Source organism: Gymnodraco acuticeps, unplaced genomic scaffold (genome assembly GCF_902827175.1).
Source record: "Gymnodraco acuticeps unplaced genomic scaffold, fGymAcu1.1, whole genome shotgun sequence".
In the NCBI taxonomy this organism is placed as follows: Eukaryota; Metazoa; Chordata; class Actinopteri; order Perciformes; family Bathydraconidae; genus Gymnodraco; species Gymnodraco acuticeps.
In genome coordinates, this window is record NW_022990950.1 from 1 (window position 1) to 27,165 (window position 27,165).

At 45.0% G+C, this 27,165-nt stretch overlaps 1 protein-coding gene across 1 annotated transcript; it reads left to right on the forward strand.

The window, feature by feature from the left end:
* Nucleotides 1-1,650: 1,650 nt before the first annotated feature.
* supt5h (SPT5 homolog, DSIF elongation factor subunit) lies at nucleotides 1,651-26,958 on the forward strand (the record flags this gene model as incomplete). The annotated part of the gene is given in 16 exon segments (XM_034235058.1): nucleotides 1,651-1,719; nucleotides 2,771-2,836; nucleotides 2,920-2,950; nucleotides 3,241-3,309; nucleotides 4,579-4,830; nucleotides 4,970-5,059; nucleotides 5,205-5,275; nucleotides 10,719-10,824; nucleotides 12,199-12,289; nucleotides 15,455-15,591; nucleotides 16,034-16,189; nucleotides 17,690-17,836; nucleotides 18,038-18,184; nucleotides 23,903-24,028; nucleotides 26,185-26,269; nucleotides 26,660-26,958. Coding segments are annotated over 16 exon segments (1,927 nt in total), but the record flags the coding sequence as incomplete, so codon positions are not given.
* Between the last annotated feature and the right edge of the window lie 207 nt (nucleotides 26,959-27,165).

A 27,165-nucleotide genomic window follows, 5' to 3' on the forward strand; every position in this document is an offset into this window, starting at 1 on the left:
GTTGAGCTGCAGGAAGACATTCATCTGAAAACACAGCAACATGTCTTTAAGAGCTTTCTTGCTGGCGTTAGAGTTGTAGAATACGTGATAATATGTTATTCGTTTTAACTCAATTTATTTCGCATTAAGGTCACGTCTTGTATTTAATTCAGAGTGGCTTCAAAGTCTTTATTTAGTTTGAAGTAACCTGAAGAGATAATTAGTTTTATTAGACTCACACAAAGTAGTGATTTATTTGCACGGTTGTTGTTAAGAAGCTTATCATATCATTATTCAACATGAATAACCTTGAGGTGCTTTATTGCAGAATGAATTAGGGCTGTGCAATTAATCGTGTTTTAATCTCCAATAAAACGATTATTATTTAAAAAAATGTAATTATAGTTTTTTCAGTTGAATTCTACGTAAAGTTCAGGGTGTTGAAAACATACGGCTCAAATGTCTTTTCAATAAGTGGATGTTTTCAAAGTTAATCGTTTTTAATAATCGTGATATCAATTATTGACCAAAATAATCGTGATTATGATTCTCGCCATAATCGATGACTTGTTGTGTATGCTTGTTTTAATGAATGAGAATGATCTCCCTCAGACAGCAAGAGGATGGAAACGTGCTTTCATTTGACATTTTCTGTCTGTGGAGATATGGAAAACAATTGCACAATATTTGGCAGAAAAAAGTCATTGCTGCTTTTATTGAACCACAGATTCCCAGACAGGAATGTGTGTCATTGGCTCACTGTGTGTGTATCATTGGCTCACTGTGTGTGTGTCATTGGCTCACTGTGTGTGTGTCATTGGCTCACTGTGTGTGTGTCATTGGCTCACTGTGTGTGTGTCATTGGCTCACTGTGTGTGTGTCATTGGCTCACTGTGTGTGTGTCATTGGCTCACTGTGTGTGTCATTGGCTCACTGTGTGTGTGTCATTGGCTCACTGTGTGTGTCATTGGCTCACTGTGTGTGTCATTGGCTCACTGTGTGTGTGTCATTGGCTCACTGTGTGTGTGTCATTGGCTCACTGTGTGTGTGTCATTGGCTCACTGTGTGTGTGTCATTGGCTCACTGTGTGTGTGTCATTGGCTCACTGTGTGTGTGTCATTGGCTCACTGTGTGTGTGTCATTGGCTCACTGTTGTGGTGTCATTGGGCTCACTGTGTGTTGTCATTGGCTCACTGTGTGTGTATCATTGGCTCACTGTGTGTGTGTCATTGGCTCACTGTGTGTGGTCATTGGCTCACTGTGTGTGTGTCATTGGCTCACTGTGTGTGTGTCAATTGGCTCACTGTGTGTGTGTCAGTGGCTCACTGTGTGTGTGTCATTGGCTCACTGTGTGTGTTCATTGGCTCACTGTGTGTGTGTCATTGGCTCACTGTGTGTGTGTCATTGGCTCACTGTGTGTGTATCATTGGCTCACTGTGTGTGTCATTGGCTCACTGTGTGTATCATTGGCTCACTGTGTGTGTATCATTGGCTCACTGTGTGTGTGTCATTGGCTCACTGTGTGTGTATCATTGGCTCACTGTGTGTGTGTCATTGGCTCACTGTGTGTGTCATTGGCTCACTGTGTGTGTGTCATTGGCTCACTGTGTGTGTGTCATTGGCTCACTGTGTGTGTGTCATTGGCTCACTGTGTGTGTGTTTGTGTTGCAGAGACTCCAGAGAAGAGGCGCTGGGTGAATACTACATGAGGAAATACGCCAAGACCTCTGGAGGAGAGCAGTGAGTCCTCTCTTCCCGCTCCTGGGGACAATACGTCTCTTTATTAACAAAAACATCTGTTCCTCTTTGAGATGCAACAGAGCAGAGTCCAAATAGGGGCTTCTTTTACCCCGACAACGAAGCCAAGAATAGTAGAAGAAACTAAATGTGTCCAGAAGTTTAGACTTTAAGGTCTCTCAGCGAAACATGTAGTATTTTATATATAGATATGTATTATGCTCAGGGGATTTTCTAGGCAAGGCAAAACATTCTAGAAAAATATCAAAGTCAACTTTATTGTCAATCTCAAAATATGTTTGCACACACAGGAAGATCGAAATACAGTTTCCCACAGTGCCGAGGTATTTAAAATGCAGAAACACTCAATATTTACCAAAAAAACACACATTCAAATACAAGATGTCGTTGTGTCCCTGAGACCCTTCAAAGTGCTCCCGTGCACAGTATTGAGTATGGAAGCGTCTAACAAGAACACTCAATAATGACCAAAATAACACAAAATAACTAATGGCATGAGGGCGCTAGCGTCACTTCCGGTTGATATACTTTTTTTTATTAACGTTATGTGACAACTAGGATGGGTATCGTTAAGGTTTTAACGGTACTACTACTTCTATCGATCCGGTCCTTTAACGGTTCCTTTGGAGAGAAAATTAACATTGCTTTTTTATTTCAATTTAAGAAACGAGCTGGCGACACTCGGGGTTCTTACGGTCATTAAAAACCTGGAAAAGTCATGGAAATTCAAAATGCTAATTCCAGGCCCTGAAGAAGTGATCGTTATGACATCATGAAGTGTCCAAAATCTGATCAGCTCGTTTTCAGACAGGTTTTTATAGAAATGGATCAAAAAGAGAGAGGGTCTTTAGTAGTTATTAGATTTTCCTGATGAGGTAACTTTCCCTCATTTTCTATTAATTTCTTCTATTTCATTTGATATTTATTTGTGGACCTTTACTCAAACGCCGCATACACCTGATCAGGAATTTATTATTTTAAATGATATATTTACATGTGATGGTAATCCTGTTTCTTCTTCTGTGGTGCGCAGTTTCGCTGGAGGGTCGGAGGAGCTTTCTGATGACATCACACAGCAGCAGCTACTTCCTGGAGTCAAGTATGTGATGAACCAATCAGCATCGAGAACAACTTGTAGATTATAGTTTTAAATTAATGTTAACATTTGTTTGTCGTCGACAGGGATCCCAATCTGTGGACGGTCAAGTGTAAGGTGTGTGTCCTGTCACACACACACACACACACACACACACACACACACACACACACACACACACACACGTCATCACAACTTAATGTACAGATTCTCACACACACACACACACACGCACACACACACACACGTCATCACAACTTAATGTACAGATTCTCACACACACACACTCACACACACACACACACACGCACGCACACACACACACACACACACACACGTCATCACAACTTAATGTACAGATACACACACACACACACACACTCAGTAATGTAGTCCTGTGTTGTCAGATTGGAGAGGAGAGGGCGACGGCCATCGCTCTGATGAGGAAGTTCGTCGCCTACCAGTTCACCGACACGGTAAGAAACTTTAATTTACTCGTTAATTTTCTAACTGGTCCTCTCTGATTGGTTGGAGGTTCATTTCTTAGCGAGCATCTTCCTATACCTCCACTTTACAACAAACTCAATCCAACTGTTGAGTCTTTGTTACGCTCCCAGACTCCGAGGGGTGAAACGCTTTGATTTCTTCAACACAAACCTGCTTTTTTCTAAGTTGAATGACATTGGAAAGCAGTTAAATAGCCGGTTACCGGTGGTTTAGAAGAAAAAAAAATTGGCGAATGGTTAGGTGGCGAGAAAGTCTGTAGTGAAGGAGCGCGCTGCCGCACGGGGCTCTACTCCGCAGCAAACAGCTGGTCGCTTTTCTCCCAACAACCGCATCACGAAACGCTATGTTAATAACAGCGTTAATAACATTTAACACAATTGCTAAAATACTGATACCACAGGACCATTTCTTTTTTTTTTTTTAAAGCAATGTTTTTAGTGGCAAGTGGAAAGTGCGTTCTGCTGGCCCGGGGGTCTAAATTAGGGTTGCCAGAAACTGACCATGATCAAAATCGATCTATATTCGGCAGCCCCCTTGAAGTGAAGTTGGTAATGGCCGGCTGTGCTGCGTCTTTCTCTGTAACCTCTTTGGCGTGCTTCGTACTCAAATGCGAACGCATTGTTGAGGTTGAGCTGTGATAGACCAACGTCTTTTCACAGAGCTTGCATTTAACTTCCTTTGGACTTGTGAGTTCGAAGTAGTTCCACGAGGAGGAACTCTTTTTACCTGCCGCTTTGTTCATCTTTAGTCGCACGAGTGAGGGAGAGGGGGGGGGGGGGTGGGGGCGGTGTGTAGCGTGCTGCAGCAGCAGTCTGCTCTGCACGCAGGCTTCCTCCAAGTGTACAGAAAAACAAACTGGTGGTGTGACCAATGGCCATTTACAATTACTAATACTATTACTATTATTAGCATTATTCTATATTTTGGTTGAAACTAAGCCAGAAAAAAAACAAATATATATTCATAAATAATAATAATAAAATATATAAATAAAATCGATTTTTAAAAATGATATTCGATTATGGAGACTGTAACGAATATTCAAATAATCGAATAATCACTGGCATCCCTAGTCTAAATAGTGCTTCCGGGCCATTTATAATGTCGAGCCTTGGAAAAAGAGATATTATGTGAAAAATCAAGAAAAACATGGATTTAAAGACTCAGTCATGTTCTTCTGTTTAGGAGCGCTCCTGTATGTTTGGTCCTCTCAGGTTTTTATATTCCCCTCTCCACAGCCGCTGCAGATAAAGTCGGTGGTGGCCCCGGATCACGTGAAAGGCTACATCTACGTGGAGTCGTACAAACAGACGCACGTGAAGGCGGCCATCGAGGGCATCGGGAACCTGAGGATGGGTCTGTGGAACCAGCAGATGGTGCCGATCAAAGAGATGACCGACGTGCTGAAGGTCGTCAAGGAGGTCACCAACCTCAAGCCCAAGTCCTGGGTGCGGCTCAAGAGAGGCCTGTACAAGGACGACATCGCTCAGGTACGCACACACACACACAAACACACACACACACACACACTCACTCACTCACTCACCGGTTTATATGAAAAACAGTATAACCTTTAAATGTATTTATTGAGAGGATGTAATGAGCTGCTCCTGTGTCCTTCCTCTCCAGGTGGACTACGTGGAGCCGAGTCAGAACACCATCTCTCTGAAGATGATTCCCCGCATAGACCTGGACCGCATCAAGGCCAAGATGAGCCTGGTGGGGAACACACACACACACACACACACACACACACACACACACACACACACACACACACACACACACACACACACACACACACACACAGACTTTACCCCCTCTTTATTCTCCGTACTGATGGTTGTGTGACTGTGTCCTGCAGAAAGACTGGTTCGCTAAGAGGAAGAAGTTCAAGAGACCCGCTCAGAGGCTGTTTGATGCTGAGAAGATCAGGTACACACACACACACACACACACACACGTATATTCACCTACAGAATGTCACAATGTCAAATGTAACCAACCAGGAAGAGACTCAAAAGCACTACAGAAAAATGCAAGAGATTCAGAACGGCTTTGGAAATTGGCAAAACGACAGAAGAGACACAATGTGACTACAAAGAGTTCAAGAACATGTAAAACAGCTGCAAAGAGACACAGAAGACTACACAAGGACAATAAAGAGTGGACAAACAACCACAAAAAGAGACACAAAGATCACTCGAGAGACACTAAATGAATATGGAGCAACCAATAGCGACACACATGGATTACGAAGAGACAAACATGACTAATATGTAAAACAGCTGCTAAGAGACAGGAACGGCCACAAAGAGACACAAGAATCACTGGAGAGACGGCAACTAATCACACAATGAATTAAAGCAGGGGTGGGGAACCTCCGGCCGCAATATAATTAAACAAGCAACTGCCTGTTTCCCCATACATCCATGGTTTTTCCTGGTGAAGTTCAGGTTCCTTGAACGCAACACGAGCGTAACGTGGCATGTCACGTCTTCGAGACTTCAGTGTCACTATTATTAATAGCAGCGGACTTAATATGGCGAGTATCAAAAAGAGAAAGGTGGATATGTCGGATATTCCAGGGAAAATGGACGAATGACTATTTCTTCGTCGAAAGTAAAAGGCAAGCCAGTGTGCCTCGTTTGCTGTAATGAAAAAGGCTAATATCGAGCGGCATTACAGAAACATGCACAAATGGACGATCTGAAAGGCTAGTTTGGATAAGCTCAGCGCTCTTCGGCGGAGTTTGGTGTCCCAACAAGCGGTTTTCGCAAGACCACAGGCTAACCAAGACCACAGGCTAACCAAGACCACAGGCTAACCAAGACCACAGGCTAACCAAGACCACAGGCTAACCAAGACCACAGGCTAACCAAGACCACAGGCTAACCAAGACCACAGGCTAACCAAGACCACAGGCTAACCAAGACCACAGGCTAACCAAAACCACAGGCTAACCAAGACCACAGGCTAACCAAGACCACAGGCTAACCAAGACCACAGGCTAACCAAGACCACAGGCTAACCAAGACCACAGGCTAACCAAGACCACAGGCTAACCAAGACCACAGGCTAACCCAAGACCACAGGCTAACCCAAGACCACAGGCTAACCCAAGACCACAGGCTAACCAAGACCACAGGCTAACCAAGACCACAGGCTAACCCAAGACCACAGGCTAACCCAAGACCACAGGCTAACCCAAGACCACAGGCTAACCCAAGACCACAGGCTAACCAAGACCACAGGCTAACCAAGACCACAGGCTAACCCAAGACCACAGGCTAACCAAGACCACAGGCTAACCAAGACCACAGGCTAACCAAGACCACAGGCTAACCAAGACCACAGGCTAACCCAAGACCACAGGCTAACCAAGACCACAGGCTAACCAAGACCACAGGCTAACCAAGACCACAGGCTAACCCAAGACCACAGGCTAACCAAGACCACAGGCTAACCAAGACCACAGGCTAACCAAGACAACGTCACGCACGTTAGTTTTGTTTTAAGTGAGCTAATCGCCAACAAAATGAAGCCGCATTCAGATGGTGAATTTGTAAAGGAGTGCCTTGTTGCCGCCGCGGAGGTTCTCGCACCAGATAAATTAAAAGTGTCCAAAGTATTAGTTTGTCCCTGTGTCGGATCGGATTACTGACATGGCACAAGACATTGAAAAAACTCTGAAGGACACCGCAAGAGATTTCGAGTTTTTCTCTTTGGCCTGTGACGAGACAACGGACATAACTAATACCGCCCAATTAGCCATTTCTGTGCGAGGGATTACATCTGCTTTTGATACTCGGGAGGAAATGCTGTCTCTGCAAGCATGCATGGCACTACCAGAGGAGAGGATTCGTTCGAACAAGTTGTTTTGGCCATGAACAAATTTGACCTGCAGTTTGACAAGTTAAAGGGGACCTATCATGCAAAATGCACTTGTGTACGTCTTTTATACGTGAATATGTGTCCCCGGTGTTCCAGGGAACTCACCAAGTGTCAGAAAACACAACCCTCTCTCTTTTCCTCCATACCCAAATCTCTAAAAAAGGGGCTGAACACTGTCCTGACGTCAGGACGGTGGCGCTCCGCCTATATGGCCAACTCTCCACCTATCAGGGGAATGTGGGGTTGGGCCACCGCCGGCCATTGCCGCTCGAAAGCGCTGGAGACGCTGTAGTACATATGCCAGGCCTGTAAGTGGCGCTGTAGTCTTCCACAAAAGCAGCGAAGAAGACTTTCCGCGCATGGTTGCCATGGTTGCCCTTCTGTTTATTCTCCGCTGTGGCTCTTTTTCTCCCTCCCCGAGGCATGCGTTTGCTGCTGTAATTCAATGCAATCCCTCCCCGTCGAGGCAAGCGCTGTAATTCTCTCCGGTTAGTCCACCAGCAGATGACAAACACCCACCTCTCCGCCTCTTCCAAGGAACGAGGGGGGTCAACATGTCCGTTAAAGTTTAAATCTTCCGGACAAAATTAGAAAAGTGCCGGTCAAAGGTCTTCTTTGTTATTTATTGAGCTTTAAAACAAATGAATAACGACTCTATATAATAATATAATAAAACACAGAGGACAGAGATCTCTTTTTCTCCCCCTCTTTTCCCCGCTGCAGCCCAGCAGCTGATCTCAAAGCACGCTCCCCTCTCCTGCAGGGGGGCGTGGTCAGTTGCAGGGGGCGTGGTCAGCCACAGGGGGGCGTGGTCAGCTGCAGCTCACAGAATCAGCCCCGGCAAAAACAGGGCTGGAAAGAGCAAATCGAGCGAAATGAGGCATGGCTAAAATGCAGGATCTGTTTGGTAACAGAAACGTATAAATATACCTTATATAGGTATGGCCCTACAATATATCATTTAAATATAGCATGACAGGTGTCCTTTTAATTATGAATGTTGTTACATCAAGGACGAAAATTAAATTAAATCTGACCTGCAGTTTGACAAGTTAAGTGGCCTGGCGACAGACGGCGCCCCCGCCATGGTGGACGTGCAGAAAGGACTGACTGCATTGGTCAGAAAGGAAATGAGTCGTCTCGATCCAAATGAGTTGGTTGTATGTCACTGTATCATACATCAAGAGGACCTGTGTGCACATTCCCTGAGGCTCAACAATGTTATGCATACCGTTGTTTCCACCATACACTTCATTAAAAGCAGAGGACTAAACAGTCGCCAGTTCGGCAGCTACTGAGAGAGCTTGAGTCGGAGCACGGAGATCTGATTTATCATTGTGATGTGCGCTGGCTGAGTCACACAAGTATGCTTGCATGGTTTTACGAGTTGAGGGAAGAGGTCAAACAGTTCACTGAAATGAAGGGGAAACCAGTCGTGGAACTCAGTGATAGCAAGTGGCGCTGTTGCGGCTTTCACACCAGCGCTTTTCCCTTTCTAGCTCCGAGCGGGAGCTTTTCTGGTTCAGCTCCGGTTTCCCTTTTCTGCTCCCGCTCTGTTCACACCGCCCAGCACCCGACTGGTGCTGCCGCTGCTGCGTCATGACGTCACCGTTTACATCGCTGATTTGCTCCCCAACGGCATTACGGCGCTCACAACAACAACAACAACTGCGTCGGGTCGATGATCGTGTTGCTTTTAATCACACGAAGCCAGAATAAATTGAATAACGACTTCTCCAACCTTATACTTTGCTCCAGAGTGCCGTGGTTCATTGTTTATTAATGTGTTTCTGCAGCATTTACCGACCGCTGCAGTGTTGGCTGCTCTTCTACGGGAGTTTATTCTCCTCCGTTAGCTCCCGGTTAGCTCACACTGCCGCGGCCGCTCTAAAGTATTCACTGTCCGACTCACACAAGCAGCTGATACATATCCCCAGTTCCCCTTAGCCTAAGTGAACGTGTGTCAGTCTGAATTGACGCTGTTTGGTATCACAACGCTGTTATGAAAGTTTCTCTGGTATAAAATGGGTGATGTTAGCATAGCAACCGAAGCTAAACTGACTACTTGCTATTGCTATCCTATTGTGGCATAAACCGTTTTCTACAGGCACATTTTACCGGCGTATTTTTATTATGATTCTACTTGTGATAGTCGGACACGACAACCTGTGCAGCCCATGTATTGATTCCATCCGATAGCTGCTATAATACAAAACAACACGTCTGCGTCTCCACAATGATCAATAACAATGAACGGATGGTCAAAGTAAGGTACAAGTAAACAGAATCACACGAAGCCTGGTTAGTGTTGCCTGACTTTATAAAGTGTGTTTATAAGCACTACTGCTTGTAGGCAGGCATGACAGTCGACCCATGTTCAGGGGAGGAGGGTTTAGTTTCCTGCACGCCTCGACGTAAGAGAGACGTAAGCGACGCCACCTCTTAGCTCCGAAGCGCTTGCCTCTAGACCGACAATTTTTTGGAGCTGGAAGTGAACCGGATTCCGGAGCTAAGAGCCGGCGCCGTTGCGGTGTGAACAGGAAAAACCGGCGCTTTTCAGGCTCCAGCCGGAGCTGGAAAAGCGCTGGTGTGAAAGGGGCATGTGATTTGGGCTTCACGGAGCTGAACGTCAAACTTCAAGGTCCTAATCAGCTTTTCAGCTCTGTGCTTTCAAATGTGAAATCATTTGAAGCTAGACTAAAGCTGTGGCAACTGGAGAAGGGAAACACTGTGCACTTTCCCACTCTGCAAGAACAAAAGCCTGCGGTGCCCTCTGAGTATGCTGGTGAGTGTGCAAAACTACATCAGGCCTTCAGAGAGAGGTTCCAGGACGTGAACCGTTACCAGAAGGAACTTTGTTGCAACACCGTTCGATGTGGAACCAGCTGATGTGCCTGGAAACCTACAGCTGGGAATCATTGAGCTGCAAAGCAACATGAGCTCAAAGCTAGGTACCACAACCTCCCTCTGCTTGAGTTCTACAAAGTGTGTGTGGGGGCTGAGGATTTTCCCATTCTAACGGAGCGTCCACACTAGGGATGGGAATTTGAAAGCAAATGTATATTCGAATATTCGACCCCCCAAAAAACGGTTAACCGAAATGTACATATCCTAAAAAAAACGCTCCACGTCGCTTCCCAAAATGCAGTTCAGCTAAAAGTGACGTCACCCATTCAAAGTGAATGGGCAGAAGCGTTGGAAGCTTGTGTGTGTGTGTGTGTGTGTGTGTGTGTGTGTGTGTGTGTGTGTGTGTGTGTGTGTGTGTGTGTGTGTGTGTGTGTGTGTGTGTGTGTGTGTGTGTGTGTGTGTGTGTGTGTGTGTGTGTGTGTGTGTGTGTGTGTGTGTGTGTGTGTGTGTGTGTGTGTGTGTGTGTGTGTGTGTGTGTGTGTGTGTGTGTGTGTGTGTGTGTGTGTGTGTGTGTGTGTGTGTGTGTGTGTGTGTGTGTGTGTGTTGCAGTGACTAACAGCTGGTGTTTGATTGACAGGTCCCTCGGGGGGGAGGTCAGCCACGATGGAGACTTCATGATCTTCGAGGCGAACCGTTACAGCCGGAAAGGATTTCTGTTCAAGAGCTTCGCCATGTCTGCTGTGGTAAGGACACACACACACTAGGGCTGCACGATATATCGTGTCGTGACGATAATCGCGATATTCACATCGCGTGGACCTGCGTTTTTTTATTTTTTTTTAGGACGTGTGATATTAAGTAGGCAAATTAACTCAAACACCTCATGTTACAATTATTTTTGCTGCTTGCTACCTGAGTGAGTGACATGCCGGCTCTGCGTGCACAGCAAACCACAATCAAATCTCCAAAACAAACGGACCCGGAGATTAAAAGGTAGAAACACTGAATGAAGTCGTTTCCTGTGTTTCTCCAGGGCAGTTCGGCGCTGCTAGCCGAGCTAGCTCAGCTAGCCGAGCTAGCTCAGCTTGTTGCTCTGATAACTGAGGCCCATTCCCAAACCGCCCCCTACTCCTCCGTTTGCGCGTTCACGCGGAGGGTCCGCCATATTGAGGGCTGTTCCAAAGCAACGAGTGTGGAGCGGTGTGGAGGGGGAGTGCGCTATCAAGCCCTCAAACAGCGAGTCTGCAGCGGTGCTGACTTGAGACCGGTCTCTACCTGACCGGAGTCACGCTGTGTGTGTCCGTCAGGAAACACGCTGTTTACAAGTAGTTCCAGCAAACATCCACTGATAAACTGCGATGTTAACAACCTCATGATGACCTCATATGTTTTTAACTTAGGATCAAACCTGTGTTTAGTCTAGAAAAAGGTAAATGTGTGCATTTTATTATAAAGTTGTGTATATTTACAGACCGTTGCAAAAACTAAGAAGCTTATAAACATCAGGTTTCAAACTAAAAGAGCTTTGAAACACAATGAAAGATGTTTGGAGTTTTATTTGAGTTATTCATTTAAACTTTTTGTCTAAGAGATGCTTATGTGAAACCGTTGTTACATTCAGTTACGGCACTTCCTGTTTCTGCGGAGAGAGGGGAAGCCGTCCCAAAGCTTGCTGCTGTGTTTACTCCCTCTGACAGGAGGAGCCTCGTTGAGCTGCGAGTGTGGCTCCAGACGGAGTTCACTCCGTCACGGAGGGGTAGGGTCGAGGGAGTGGTTTGGGATTGGGCCTTAAGATCCAGACGTCCGTGACTAAAATCCATCATCCGGTTAAATATAGTTACAAAAATACCAATTGTATTTAATTAAAGTTCAAGAAAGGATGGTTTGCGGAAAAAAAACAAAAAAAACGGTATTTTCTTCAATTCCTTGTTTTCATATCGCAATATATATCGCAGGGGGGAAAAAATCGCAATGGCAGTTTTTTCCAATATTGTGCAGCCCTAACACACACACACACACACACACACACACACACACACACACACACACACACACACACACACACACACACTGCCTCGTTACTCTTCCCCTGATCATCAGCTGTTGTTTCTTCTCAGATCACAGACGGAGTGAAACCCACTCTCTCTGAGCTGGAGAAGTTTGAGGATCAACCTGACGGCATCGACCTGGAGGTGGTCACTGAGTCAGGTGTGTGTGTGTGTGTGTGTGTGTCATTAATTATTATTAATATAATTGAATTTCATTTTTGATTGTAATCGTTTCACTACTATCTGCTCATTTTATGGACATAGGAATCCATTTGTTGTTACGCCACTAGTCATTTGTGTTTCATTTTTTTAATCTATATTCCTATAAATTGAAATGCAAACGGAGAAAGCTGTTTGCAATTTTAGGAAAGAAATGTAAATTCTAATTTAGTTTAAAACAGCTGTGACCCGCTCTATGGAAATCAGTCGGAAGTCTCAACGGCTCATTTCAAAATAAACGTGGATTTGCGTAAAAAACTAGTTTTTCGGGGTTCGGTGTTTTGTTTGATTTTAAATAAACAAAGTCTTGGCTTTCAGAATATGAAACTTTTATTTCCAACATCACCCGATAAATACATGTTTGAAGCTCGTAAAGGGACGAAGACAGCTCTCCCTCGCACTCTGCTGTTCCGCAGCCCCGCCCCCCCTCCCTCCGCTGACATTATGAATGCAAGGCATATAGTAATCATAGACGGGGTTCTTACGGTCATTAACAACCTGGAACAGTCATGGAAATTCTAAATGCTAATTCCAGGCCCTGGAAAAGTCCTGGAAATCAATATTTTTCCCAAAGTTTTGGAAAAGTCATGGAAATGTAACTAAAGTTGCATCAAATATAATTTATATTTGATCTAATCGCCCGAAATAGTAATACTATAATGATAATAAATATTGTATGGTTTAGTAATGAAACGTAAAATGGCTTTTAACTGACGAGGTGTTTAGCTGGTGAGAGATTGTAGAAGCTAGTAAGCCTATTGGATTCAGACCTTATTTTCCTGTTCCATGTTAAAATAAACCATTTCAGTGGAACCGCTGAAAGAGTAATTATTTTGGTCATGGAAACTTAGGTAAAGGTCCTGGAGAAGTCATGGAAAATCATTGGTGTAAAAGTGTATGAACCCTGCATAGATATCACAGCAGGGTCCGTGACAGTTTGTTTTCATCTGGTTTCAATTAAGCAAAGTCTTGGCTTTCAGAATATTAAACTTGTTTCGGCAAATTCAGAAGATAAATACAGCTTTGAAGCTTCGGCATAATTACAAGCGGAGAACGGAGTAACTTGACGTCACAGCAGGCGTAACAACAGCCGGTGTTTCTCCTGAGGGTTTCCCCGGGAAACAAACACAATACACACAAATGCAAAATTACACACACACACACACGTATACACACACACACACACACACACACACACACACACACACACACACACACACACTCGCGAGCTTCCCCCAGACCAGTAATCCAAACGAAAATATCTTCCCTCCGTAGTATTTTGATCAATTGCTCCGCTAACCAATCAGATGGATGGATTTCAGAGAGGAGGAAACTTTGAAGGCCTTTTTCTCAACATGACGACTCGGTGACAGTCATCATATAATGTGACATATTTCGCTTAATATTTGGAGTACAACAACAATCCTGATATCATTAGAAAGCTAGGAATCTCCTCTTTCCAGCAGTGTATTCAACTCAAAATGTGTCTCCGGGTCAATGCGACTGATTTCGATGGAGCAGGTCACAAATATGTATAACTTAAACCGCTGATGGTGCATATAATTACTATATTAAACGTAATGCTGTCAAAATTATCGCGTTAACGCGGTAATTCATTTTTTGAATTAATTGCGTTCAAATATTTAACGCATGTGCAGAATGGCCCGCCCCATACGTCCCAACAGTGGCAGCGCCAGGGTATGGCTGGGGTAGGCTACACCCATACCAAGAAATGGCTTAGCCCCACCATGAAAAATGATGTTAAAGTAAGCAAAATAAAGTCTGCCAACTCTCGCCGAGAATTGCACAGACAGCAGTTAGTAAGATTGATTTCAGCAGCCACTTGTCTGGAAATACCGAAGACCAGAAACGGTTTTGAAAACTTTTGTCACGTAGTGATCGTCTTCTCAATAGAACATCTTTGATAATGTCTTCTGGCCAATCAGAATCAAGATAACGGCGTGGTGTTGTTGCAGGAAGTCCCGACGGAGAATACTTTTGCTGTAGTACAGGGATGCACTAACTGGTACACAGGTTATGTGCGTAATCTGAAATGCGTAATCTGAAATGCGTACTGTCTGTCACTTGTGTCTCAAAGCGCATTTGCGTACCGACGTACTTGTGAAGCTTTTCCAGAAGGCGGTTAGATCACCGGACGACAGAGTCGGTCTCCGTGTGCACAGACAGGGCTGCTGTTAACGTCGGTCTGTACAACGGAATTGTGCCAACACTACCCCAACCGGCTGCGGAGGGAGACTCCCCCCCCTTCACTGGAGAACTGCGCTAAAACAGCTGATCACAACGTTCACACTCTGTGGTCACGAAGTACTCCACTAGCCCCCCCCGTCGACTTTCCTGAAGTACTCCCCCGTTGATAGAAATCAACACGTAATTAATTAAGACCCCACGGTTTGATGATTGATAGGTGTGTGGGCTGTCTTTCATTTTGACACGCAGAAAATGTTGTAATAAACATACATACTGTACACAGTTAAATGGATATATCCGCCTTCTTTCATTTATCTTTCCATTCCCACAACAATATACATAAAGAAATGGCATATTTTGGACATAGTTCGAATGGTGATTAATCTGATTAATTAATTTTTAAACTGATTAATCTGATTAAAAATGTTAATCGTTTGACAGCCCTAATATATATATATATAAAAATGCCACCCTCCAGGCCTATAAGATCAAACCCTGCAGCATCTTATCTCTCTTGCTCTCAACTTTCTGGCTGTCTCCATTCAGGAGGTAAAACTTTTTTTTTCTTTGAGATGGAAAACTACTGCTCAAGGCTTTTGAAGTGCACTCAAGATTAATTTAAACTGGAACAAGAAATTCTATTGCTGTAGGCGGCAGTTTGTGACATAGAGCAGTTTTTCCCTGACAATAAATATTCATATATTTTCCTTACAGGCACCTTAGAGCAGGGGTGGGAAACCTCCCTATAATAATATAATCTGATTAATTCATTTTTAAACTGTGATTAATCTGATTAAAAATGTTAATCGTTTGACAGCCCTAATTAAAAGTAATGCATTGTAATTCGCTTGTTCATTTGTCGGCCGTCATTATTTATTGTGTGTGTGTGTGCGCGCAGGTAAGGAGCGTGAACACAACCTGCAGGCTGGAGACAACGTGGAGGTGTGTGAGGGAGAGCTGATCAACCTGCAGGGAAAAATCCTCAGTGTGGACGGAAACAAGATCACCATCATGCCCAAACACGAAGACCTGAAGGTACACACACACACACACACACACACACACACACACACACGCTCAAAATCATACACACACACTCACTCAAAATCACACGTGCGCACACACACACACACACACACACACACGCTCAAAATCATACACACACACGCACACACACGCTCAAAATCATACACACACACTCACTCAAAATCACACACACACACGCACACACACACACACGCTCAAAATCATATACACACACTCACTCAAAATCACACACACACACACACACACTCACTCAAAATCATATACACACTCACTCAAAATCACACACACACACACACACACACACACACACACACACACACACACACACACACACACACCTCTACCAACACAATTCTACCTTTAACTTTTGACTAAGACCACCATAACCCCCCCCTGTGATGGTAAATACTGAGTGTGTGTTTTCTCCCAGGACCCCCTGGAGTTCCCGGCTCACGAGTTGAGGAAATATTTCCGTATGGGCGACCACGTGAAGGTGATCGCGGGTCGATACGAGGGCGACACCGGCCTCATCGTCAGGGTGGAGGAGAACTTCGTCATCCTCTTCTCTGACCTCACCATGCACGAGGTAACCAGTCCTCATCAACATGTGTCCCCTCTTCTTCATGTCTCTTCCTCATCAACATGTGTCCCCTCTTCTTCATGTCTCTTCTACATCAACATGTGTCCCCTCTTCTTCATGTCTCTTCTACATCAACATGTGTGCCCTCTTCCTCATGTCTCTTCTACATCAACATGTGTCCCCTCTTTTTCATGTCTCTTCTACATCAACATGTGTCCCCTCTTCTTCATGTCTCTTCTACATCAACATGTGTCCCCTCTTCTTCATGTCTCTTCTACATCAACATGTGTGCCCTCTTCCTCATGTCTCTTCTACATCAACATGTGTCCCCTCTTTTTCATGTCTCTTCTACATCAACATGTGTCCCCTCTTCTTCATGTCTCTTCTACATCAACATGTGTCCCCTCTTCTTCATGTCTCTTCTACATCAACATGTGTCCCCTCTTCTTCATGTCTCTTCTACATCAACATGTGTCCCCTCTTCTTCATGTCTCTTCTACATCAACATGTGTCCCCTCTTCTTCATGTCTCTTCTACATCAACATGTGTCCCCTCTTCTTCATGTCTCTTCTACATCAACATGTGTCCCCTCTTCTTCATGTCTCTTCTACATCAACATGTGTCCCCTCTTCTTCATGTCTCTTCTACATCAACATGTGTCCCCTCTTCTTCATGTCTCTTCTTCATCAACATGTGTCCCCTCTTCTTCATGTCTCTTCTTCATCAACATGTGTCCCCTCTTCTTCATGTCTCTTCTACATCAACATGTGTCCCCTCTTCTCCATGTCTCTTCTACATCAACATGTGTCCCCTCTTCTTCATGTCTCTTCTTCATCAACATGTGTCCCCTCTTCTTCATGTCTCTTCTACATCAACACGTGTCCCCTCTTCTTCATGTCTCTTCTTCATCAACATGTGTCCCCTCTTCTTCATGTCTCTTCTACATCAACATGTGTCCCCTCTTCTTCATGTCTCTTCTACATCAACATGTGTCCCCTCTTCTTCATGTCTCTTCTACATCAACATGTGTCCCCTCTTCTTCATGTCTCTTCTACATCAACATGTGTCCCCTCTGTGGAAAGAAACTCTGAAAGTTTCAGGAACAAAGATTCTCTCTCTTTTTGATCCATTTCTATAAAAACCTGTCTGAAAATGAGCTGATCAGATTTTGGCCACTTTATGATGTCATAACGATGTTTTGTCTTGTGTAACCATTAGCCAATCAGCAACCAAGGTAACCCCCCCCCCCCCTTATCACCTGAATCTCCTCCTAGAGCACCATTGAGTTCTTTGTAACCAAATGTCTCTCAGAGGGGCGTGGGGAGGGGCTCCTTATTTTCATCTGAAGTAACAGACAGAGAATCAGCACTTTGGAAACAGAGGGGATTATGGGTAATGCTGCAATGATCTGTTTGGTGTTTCAGCCAATCAGAGACAGGCTCTGGATATATAGGGGACCTTTAAGTGAAAACTAAAATGGTCATCCAATGTTGTGTGTGTGTGCAGTTGAAGGTGTTACCCAGAGACCTGCAGCTCTGCTCGGAGACGGCTTCCGGGGTGGATGCGGGGGGGCAGCACGAGTGGGGGGAGCTGGTGCAGCTCGACCCTCAGACGGTCGGGGTCATCGTCCGTCTGGAGAGGGAGACGTTCCAGGTAACAGGGCTGAAACGGGGGATATGAGGGATGTCTCTAATTAATTATCCGTTTGGTATTTTGAGCAAATGTTTTTTTAAATATATTTGTATATGTCTGACACCCATCATATATGACTGAAAAGAGTACAATAGGAGACCTTTAAGGTTTGAACTTATTCGATAGAGCTGTATGGTTCTGAAACCCCTTGTGCGCTCTCAGGTGCTGAACATGCACGGGAAGGTGATGACGGTGAAGCATCAGTCGGTGAACCGCAGGAAGGACAACCGCTTCGCCGTGGCTCTGGACTCGGAGCAGAACAACATCCACGTCAAGGACATCGTCAAGGTCATCGACGGCCCACACTCGGTGAGGATCCTTTCTGTCTCGATAAACTCAATATGTATCTCCAGCTCACATACCTCCCAGAGCTGAGATGCTGCAGCAGCTTGTCACATGTTCACCCAATGACACGACGTTAAATAACAGGACTGCATTGGTTTGGTTGTTCTGTGACTAAGATGAGAATAAAATAAGTAAAATGAGACACACACTCAGTCAGGACCAGAGTTCATTTCTGTTCTGTCTCAATAAACTATGTATCTAAATGTCACATACTTAACTGCTTTAGTGAGATCACATCTAGAAACTGATTTGAGTATATTTTGAAACTAGACTGAAATTGCTAGTTTTCTTTGGACTGATTTAAGTCTTGAAGGTCCCATGTCACGGCCATTTCCCCTGATCATAGTTCCATTGTTGAGGTCTACTAGAATAGATGTATATTGTGCAATGTTCCAAACTCACTTTGGTTTCTCAGCATCTCTGTAAACTACGTGTATTCACTGAATTTCACTCTCTGCCTTTAACGGCTCGTTGTAGCTCCAGCCCCCCCCCTCCCTGTGAGCACAGTGTGCTCTGATTGGTCGGGACGTTGTGAATCGCGCTGAGCTCCGTGGAGGTGTGGTTTCCTTGTTTAGCGACAGCGAAACACAGCCAAACTCATCCTGAGCACACACAAAGTCACAGCCGAAGTAAAAACAATAAGTGTGGCTTGATATTGAGTCAGAAAAAGGTTGATAAACGCTGTGAGAATGGGTCTGCAGAGAGAATGGGTCTGCAGAGAGAACGGGTCTGCAGAGAGAACGGGTCTGCAGAGAGAATGGGTCTGCAGAGAGAACGGGTCTGCAGAGAGAACGGGTCTGCAGAGAGAACGGGTTTGCAGAGAGAACGGGTCTGCAGAGAGAACGGGTCTGCAGAGAGAACGGGTCTGCAGAGAGAATGGGTCTGCAGAGAGAATGGGTCTGCAGAGAGAATGGGTCTGCAGAGAGAATGGGTCTGCTGTGAGAACGGGTCTGCAGAGAGAATGGGTCTGCAGAGAGAACGGGTCTGCAGAGAGAATGGGTCTGCAGAGAGAACGGGTCCGCAGAGAGAACGGGTCTGCAGAGAGAACGGGTCTGCAGAGAGAACGGGTCTGCAGAGAGAACGGGTCTGCTGTGAGAACGGGTCTGCAGAGAGAACGGGTCCGCGGTGAGAACGGGTCCGCGGAGAGAACGGGTCCGCGGAGAGAACGGGTCCGCGGAGAGAACGGGTCCGCGGAGAGAACGGGTCCGCGGAGAAAACGGGTCCGCGGAGAAAACGGGTCCGCGGAGAGAACGGGTCGCGGAGAGAACGGGTCTGCAGAGAGAACGGGTCGCGGAGAGAACGGTCGCGGAGAGAACGGGTCTGCAGAGAGAACGGGTGCGGAGAAAAACGGGTCCGCGGAGAGAACGGGTCCGCGGAGAGAACGGGTCCGCGGAGAAGAGGGAAAACGGGTCCGCGAGAGAAAACGGGTCCGCGGAGAAAGGGAGAGAAAACGGGTCGCGGAGAGAACGGGTCCGCGGAGAGAACGGGTCCGCGGAGGAACGGGTCCGCGAGAAGAAAACGGGTCCGCGGAGAAACGGGTCCGCGGAGAAAACGGGTAGAGGGAGAGAACGGGTCGCGGAGAGAAACGGGTCCGCGGAGAGAACGGGTCCGCGGAGAGAACGGGTCCGCGAGAGAACGGGTCCGCGGAGAGAACGGGTCCGCGGAGAGAACGGGTCCGCGGAGAGAACGGGTCCGCAGAGAGAACGGGTCCGCAGAGAGAACGGGTCCGCAGAGAGAACGGGTCCGCAGTGAGAACGGGTCCGCAGAGAGAACGGGTCCGCAGAGAGAACGGGTCCGCAGTGAGAACGGGTCCGCAGAGAGAACGGGTCTGCAGAGAGAACGGGTCCGCAGAGAGAATGGGTCTGCAGAGAGAACGGGTCCGCAGAGAGAACGGGTCCGCAGAGAGAATGGGTCTGCAGAGAGAATGGGTCTGCAGAGAGAACGGGTCCGCAGTGAGAACGGGTCTGCAGAGAGAATGGGTCTGCAGAGAGAATTTCGCCGCGATCCCAACTGTCTGTTATCAGCCTGCAGCCAGGGAGGAGAGATCAGCAGAGCTGCCTGCACTGAGTGTGTGAGGAAGTCTGTGGATTGGTCAATTTGGACCAATCAGCTGGGGCTTAACGTAACGGCTCCGCGGACGTAACGTAACGGCTCCACGGATTGGCCCATTTGGTTCCGGGTACGGGTGACATCATGCGTACCCGGAAGAATCAAATGGACAGTGACGCATCTCCAACGAGGCGTTTTGAGGAGGTCTTCTCTGTGTTAGAGTGTTACTCGCTACAGGGTGCACTTTGAGGGTTTGTGACTCTGCAGACCGGTTACATGCAGAACAACCTTCATCACAACAAGGGGACGGGTGATAACCGGAAAAGCATGACATGGGACCTTTAACCAGTTAGACCCTACGGCGGGCAAAACGCAACATCTTGCAAGAAACAGCGCCTGAGGTCTTCTTAACATTTAATAAACTATGAATGTGTCATGCCCACTTAACGGGAAGAAACTCAGCTTTCAGACAATATTAACAATTTTTAGCAAAACGAAACAACGGTAATAACAAAGGCTCTGAATTAGCCCTGAGCGAAAGAATGCTAATGCAGTTAGCACAGAACTCACGTTGAAATACCTGTATTACTTATCGTATCTGCACAAACAGGATATGGATTAGCAAGCTGACATTCCACAGATTCCAGACATAGAAGTGTCATCACTGACTCGAGACAGGGGAAGCGAACAGAGACATCACACCACGTAGCTTTACGGAGGAAACGCAGAGAATTTGTCTGATCTTTTGCTGTTTCTGATCAAAAGTGGTCTTCAATGGCATTAAAACGATAAACCCGCTGCTGAAGGGTCATCCAATGTGTCTGTCATCCATCTTTCCATTTTGATGTCAATAAACGAGATTTCATATTAGCTGCTACGATAGCTACTACTTAAATGTCTTAAACTAGTTCAGAATAGTTTCTTTGTCTATTATAAGAATACAAAGAGTTATTTTCTGCTGTCTCTCAATAAACTAAATATTGATCTCAACTGCATCTATAGTTCATACTGTAGTGAGATCCTACTGAAATAGTTATTTGACATATTTAAGACAAACATGACTAAAAGCAGACTTCAATAAGACTCGGTAAAGATCAGAGAGTTCGTTTCTGCTGTGTTTCATTAAACTAAAGATGTATCTCAACCTCACAGACTCTGCTGTACTGAGAGCCTGCAGCTTCTAAAATATTCACTCACTCCTCCAAGGACACAATGAAAGCGAGGAGGGGTTGTATTTAAAGGGGACCTATCACGCAAAATGCAGTTTGTGATGTCTTCTCTCCATCAGCATGTGTCCCCGGTGTGTCGGGGAACTCACGCAGCGTCAGGAAACAAAACCCTCTCTCTTTTCCTCCGTACCCAAATCTCTAAAAACGGGGAACAACGGAGCTGATCCAGATCCCTATCAGAAAGTTGCTATCAGAAACAACGCCCGACTGTTTTGGACGTAATATGGTCGGTGTTTACATTAGCATCGCTAACACTCAGAGCTAACCTGTACTGGAGAAGCAGGAAGTAGAAAGGAACTCACCTTGTGGTATAACCGGCAAGAGAGAAAGCCTTTGAGCTCCAGACTGTTTCAGAGAGAACCCTTGATAATCCATGATATGGCGTTTCATCACGGCAGCATTTAGTTTAGACGGTAGCTGCCGGGTCCCGTGTGAGCTCAGACCCCTCCTCTTTAAAGCTTTATCCCCCAAATCAGCACTTTAGAAACAGGAAGTGAAATAGAGGGATATGAGGCGTGGCTAGAATGATCTGTTTGGTGTTTGGAGCAAAACACTTCATCGACATGTTTTTATATTTTTGTATATATCTGAGAGCTCTGCTGTTGCCCACAGAGAGCATGATAGGTGAGCTTTAAGTATTTTGTTAGATATACGCTTACAATTAAAACAAATGTAATTAATTAAACTAGGACTTGCATAGAAAGGGTTTTCTGTGAATGATGTAAAAATGTAATGACTAAAACATCACATATTTAAGACTGAAATAACTGAAACTACGTTGAAACAGTTAGAATGGACTGAAATGACTTCAAGGCCATTTCATTTATATAGCACTTTCCAGCACGTGGCGATTTGTGCTTGTGCTTTGAACTAAACTCAAATATTAAGGGTTTTCTTTCACTAGGATCTGACTACAATTATTATTGTTAACTAGATTTAAATAGTTAAGACACTTTGACTGATAGGATGCAGCGGTTGTATGGTCATGTGAGCTGCAGTGGAGGAATGGCGTTCTTCTGACCTGAGCTCCAACAATGAAACATATATAATAAAATACAAGTCAAAAATAGTACAAGAAGTCTATAAACACGTAAATATAATATATACAAGAGAATAGTAAGATTAAATTAAATACGATTTATTACGCTGATAACTATTTAGATAAATAAATATATTGCATGATGACAAACAGATGAAGAACGAAGTGACGAAGACACACATGTGGTAAAGATCAGAGAGCTCATTTCCGTCTCAATAATAAACCGTCTTTGATTCGGCAACGCGACATCTTTTGAGGATTAGCTGTTAACTTTTCCCATCAGTGATACGAGGCTTTTGGAATGTGGTGAAGGCCGCTCCTCCGGAAGCATCGAGTGAGACCTTTCGTTAAGGGTCTGCATGCAGAGCCATGCTCTCGCCTCTCTAATGTTTCTTGCATCACAGCGAGAACAAGTCAACACACATCTTCGTGTCCTTAAGCGCACTCATACATCTCTGACCCCTCAAAGCTCTGTGCATACTACGAGCCCACACACACACCACACACACACACACACACACACACACACACACACACACACACACACACACACACACACACACACACACCTCTCTCTCTCTCACACATACTCACACACACACTCACACATACTCACACATACTCACACACACACTCTCTCTCTCGCACACACACTCACACACACACACACACACACACACACTCACACATACTCACACATACTCATACACACACACACATACACACACTCTCTCTCTCTCTCTCACACACACTCACACACACTCACATATACACACTCTCTCTCTCTCTCTCACACACACACACACACACACACACACCACACACACACACACACACACACACACACACACCCACACACACACACACACCCACACACACACACACACACACATGAATTATACTTAAAGTTCAGGGTAATCAACTGTTAAAAAAAAAATTCTCCAATAAATGAATGTTTTCAAAGTCAATGAATAATCGCATTTAATAATTGCAATTACAATTATTGACCCAAATAATCGAGATTATGATTTTTGCCATAATCGAGCAGCCCTAGAGCAGGGTGTACTTTTTATTAGAGATGTGTCTGTTTGTTTTTAGTGTCAGGATCCTTTGTCTTTTTCTCTGCAAACAAAATGTACCCTGACCCTCAGCCACAGTCTGGGCCTTTTACCAACTGATTCTAAGTTCCTGCAGCACTTGAGTCATATTGGCTGGTTTTCTAAAGCCCTTTGAATTGCCTGGTGTTGGATTGTGCTGAAAAATGTACTTGCCTACTTTGAATGCTTTTCTGCAGTTGTAGTTTGGTTTCCTAATGAAGTGTCTCAGCACCCTAAGGTCATTGTCTGTCTCGTGTTTCCTCCTCAGGGTCGCGAGGGGGAGATCCGTCATCTGTTCAGAGGATTCGCCTTCCTCCACTGTAAGAAGCTGGTGGAGAACGGAGGCATGTTCGTCTGCAAGACCCGACACCTGGTGCTGGCCGGAGGGTCAAAGGTCAGTGAGACACAACCCAGGGCTGTTAGAGAGAGAGAGAGAGGGGCAGGAATGAGTCCTTAAAGGTCACCAATTCTGCAAAATCCACTTCTCCATGTCTCTTCTACATCAACATGTGTCCCCTCTTCTACATCAACATGTGTCCCCTCTTCTTCATGTCTCTTCTACATCAACATGTGTCCCCTCATTCTTCATGTCTCTTCTACATCAACATGTGTCCCCTCTTCTTCATGTCTCTTCTACATCAACATGTGTCCCCTCTTCTTCATGTCTCTTCTACATCAACATGTGTCCCCTCTTCTTCATGTCTCTTCTAACGTCAACATGTGTCCCCTCTTCTTCATGTCTCTTCTACATCAACATGTGTCCCCTCTTCTTCATGTCTCTTCTACATCAACATGTGTCCCCTCTTCTTCATGTCTCTTCTACATCAACATGTGTTCCCTCTTCTTCATGTCTCTTCTACATCAACATGTGTCCCCTCTTCTTCATGTCTCTTCTACATCAGCATGTGTCCCCTCTTCTTCATGTCTCTTCTGCATCAACAGGTGTCCCCTCTTCTTCATGTCTCTTCCACATCAACATGTGTCCCCTCTTCTTCATGTCTCTTCTACATCAGCATGTGTCCCCTCTTCTTCATGTCTCTTCTACATCAACATGTGTCCCCCTCTTCTTCATGTCTCTTCTACGTCAACATGTGTCCCCTCTTCTTCATGTCTCTTCTACATCAACATGTGTCCCCTCTTCTTCATGTCTCTTCTACATCAACATGTGTCCCCTCTTCTTCATGTCTCTTCTACATCAACATGTGTCCCCCTCTTCTTCATGTCTCTTCTACATCAACATGTGTCCCCTCTTCTTCATGTCTCTTCTACATCCGCATGTGTCCCCTCTTCTCATGTCTCTTCTGCATCAACATGTGTCCCCTCTTCTTCATGTCTCTTCTACATCAACATGTGTCCCCTCTTCTTCATGTCTCTTCTACATCAACATGTGTCCCCTCTTTCTTCATGTCTCTTCTACATCAACATGTTGTCCCCTGTTCTTCATGTCTCTTCTACATCAACATGTGTCCCCCTCTTCTTCATGTCTCTTCTACATCAACATGTGTCCCCTCTTCTTCATGTCTCTTCTACATCAACATGTGTCCCCTCTTCTTCATGTCTCTTCTACATCAACATGTGTCCCCTCTTCTCATGTCTCTTCTACATCAACATGTGTCCCCTCTTCTTCATGTCTCTTCTACATCAACATGTGTCCCCTCTTCTTCATGTCTCTTCTACATCAACATGTGTCCCCTCTTCTTCATGTCTCTTCTACATCAACATGTGTCCCCTCTTCTTCATGTCTCTTCTACATCAACATGTGTCCCCTCTTCTTCATGTCTCTTCTACATCAACATGTGTCCCCTCTTGAAACAGAGGGGATTATGGGTAATGCTGCAATGATCTGTTTGGTGTTTCAGCCAATCAGAGACAGGCTCCTGATATATCTGAGAGCTGATATGTTGATGAAAGACAGGATGATAGGGGGACTTTAAACCCTTACATGAGTCAGGGTTTCTCCCCTCACTGTTCCCTCCTCTTCACGTCAATGGTTTCCTGAATGTGTTTTTGGTTATAATCAGGTCTGTGTTTAACACGAGCTGAAGAGCTTTATACGTTGTGTTTTACGTCAGTAAACACCCCACTGGTGGATTTTAAAATGGAGGATGCTAACGAGTTTCTAAATGAGACCATGTATCTGCCTGCAGTGATTTAGTGCGGCTCTCACCACATGTGGTCGGGAAGAAGACATTCATAGCGTTGGCAACCGCCTTAATCAGCTCCAAAACACTTAGCTTGTATTGATAATGACAAAAGCTTTATTGTTACACAACCCTGTCGTCAATACTAATCTGTAATTCCTGTTGTTTACGTCCGCGGTGCCATCTTGTATACGGGCGTCATGTTCTCATTTATATAGCGCCACAGTACTCATACTGTCTCTCTCTAGAACCAACACCTGACGCATATACATACGTACAGAGGAAGGAGAGCGTGTGTGTGCTTTTAGTCATTGATGTACGTACAGTGTTAATTAAACCCTCAATGTGATGTTTCCTTCAATATATGTTTGAAATGACTTCCCTTCTGTACATCTGTGAACTCTTTCAGCCCAGAGACGTGACCAACTTCACGGTGGGAGGGTTCGCTCCCATGAGTCCTCGCATCACCAGCCCCATGCACCACGGGGGAGGAAGTGAGTACACTCTAATACAGCAAAGCTAAATGTGTTACAGCCCCAAAAAGAAATGCCTCAAAGCGCTGCGCAAAGACAACATACAAACGTCATCGCATAACAATTATAAAAACATTATACTTAAGCAATAGCTCACTTCAGGCTGTGGTATATGGTCAGTATATCACAGCTAAGGGGCGTGGTCCCCCTAGCTGTGATATACTGAGCATATACCACGGCCTGAAGTGAGCTATTGCTTTTATAAGTAAACGGTTACCAAGTGTGGCAATATGAAAGAAACACGTGTTGTTCAATTGGTTTAAAATGTCTGACGATGGTCTGAGCGGCAGCCGCTGCTTACACTGATATCAATTCAAGGCTTTTAAATGAACTGTGTTTTTTGTTCTGCAGGTTCTCCACAGAGAGGAGGTGGTGGAGGAGGAGGAGGAGGAGGAGGTGGGGGGGGAGGAGGAGGAGGAATGGGGCGGGGCCGAGGACGAAGAGACAACGATCTGATTGGTCAAACCGTCCGCATCTCGCAGGGTCCTTACAAAGGTGAGACACTGGAGACATTAATACAGATTATTAAGGTGTTATTATTTTTAATATTAAACTCCAGTGGTGGAAATGAATTTTTTAAAGATTATTTCTGGCATTTGTCATCATGTATCATACTTTATTTTGCAAACATTTAAACATATTTAAAACTTTGGTACCACTTTACAATAAGACCACCCTTATAACGGATTCATAAAGAGTTTATAATTAGGTTGTAAACACTTTATTAATCATTAAGAACCATTTATAAACCAGTTCTAACTTAGTTTTCATACATCAACACAGGCTCACTATTTGGCAAGATGACTAAGCCTTATATTGCTACTTAGCGAGAATCAACTCGGTGAGGCAACAGATAC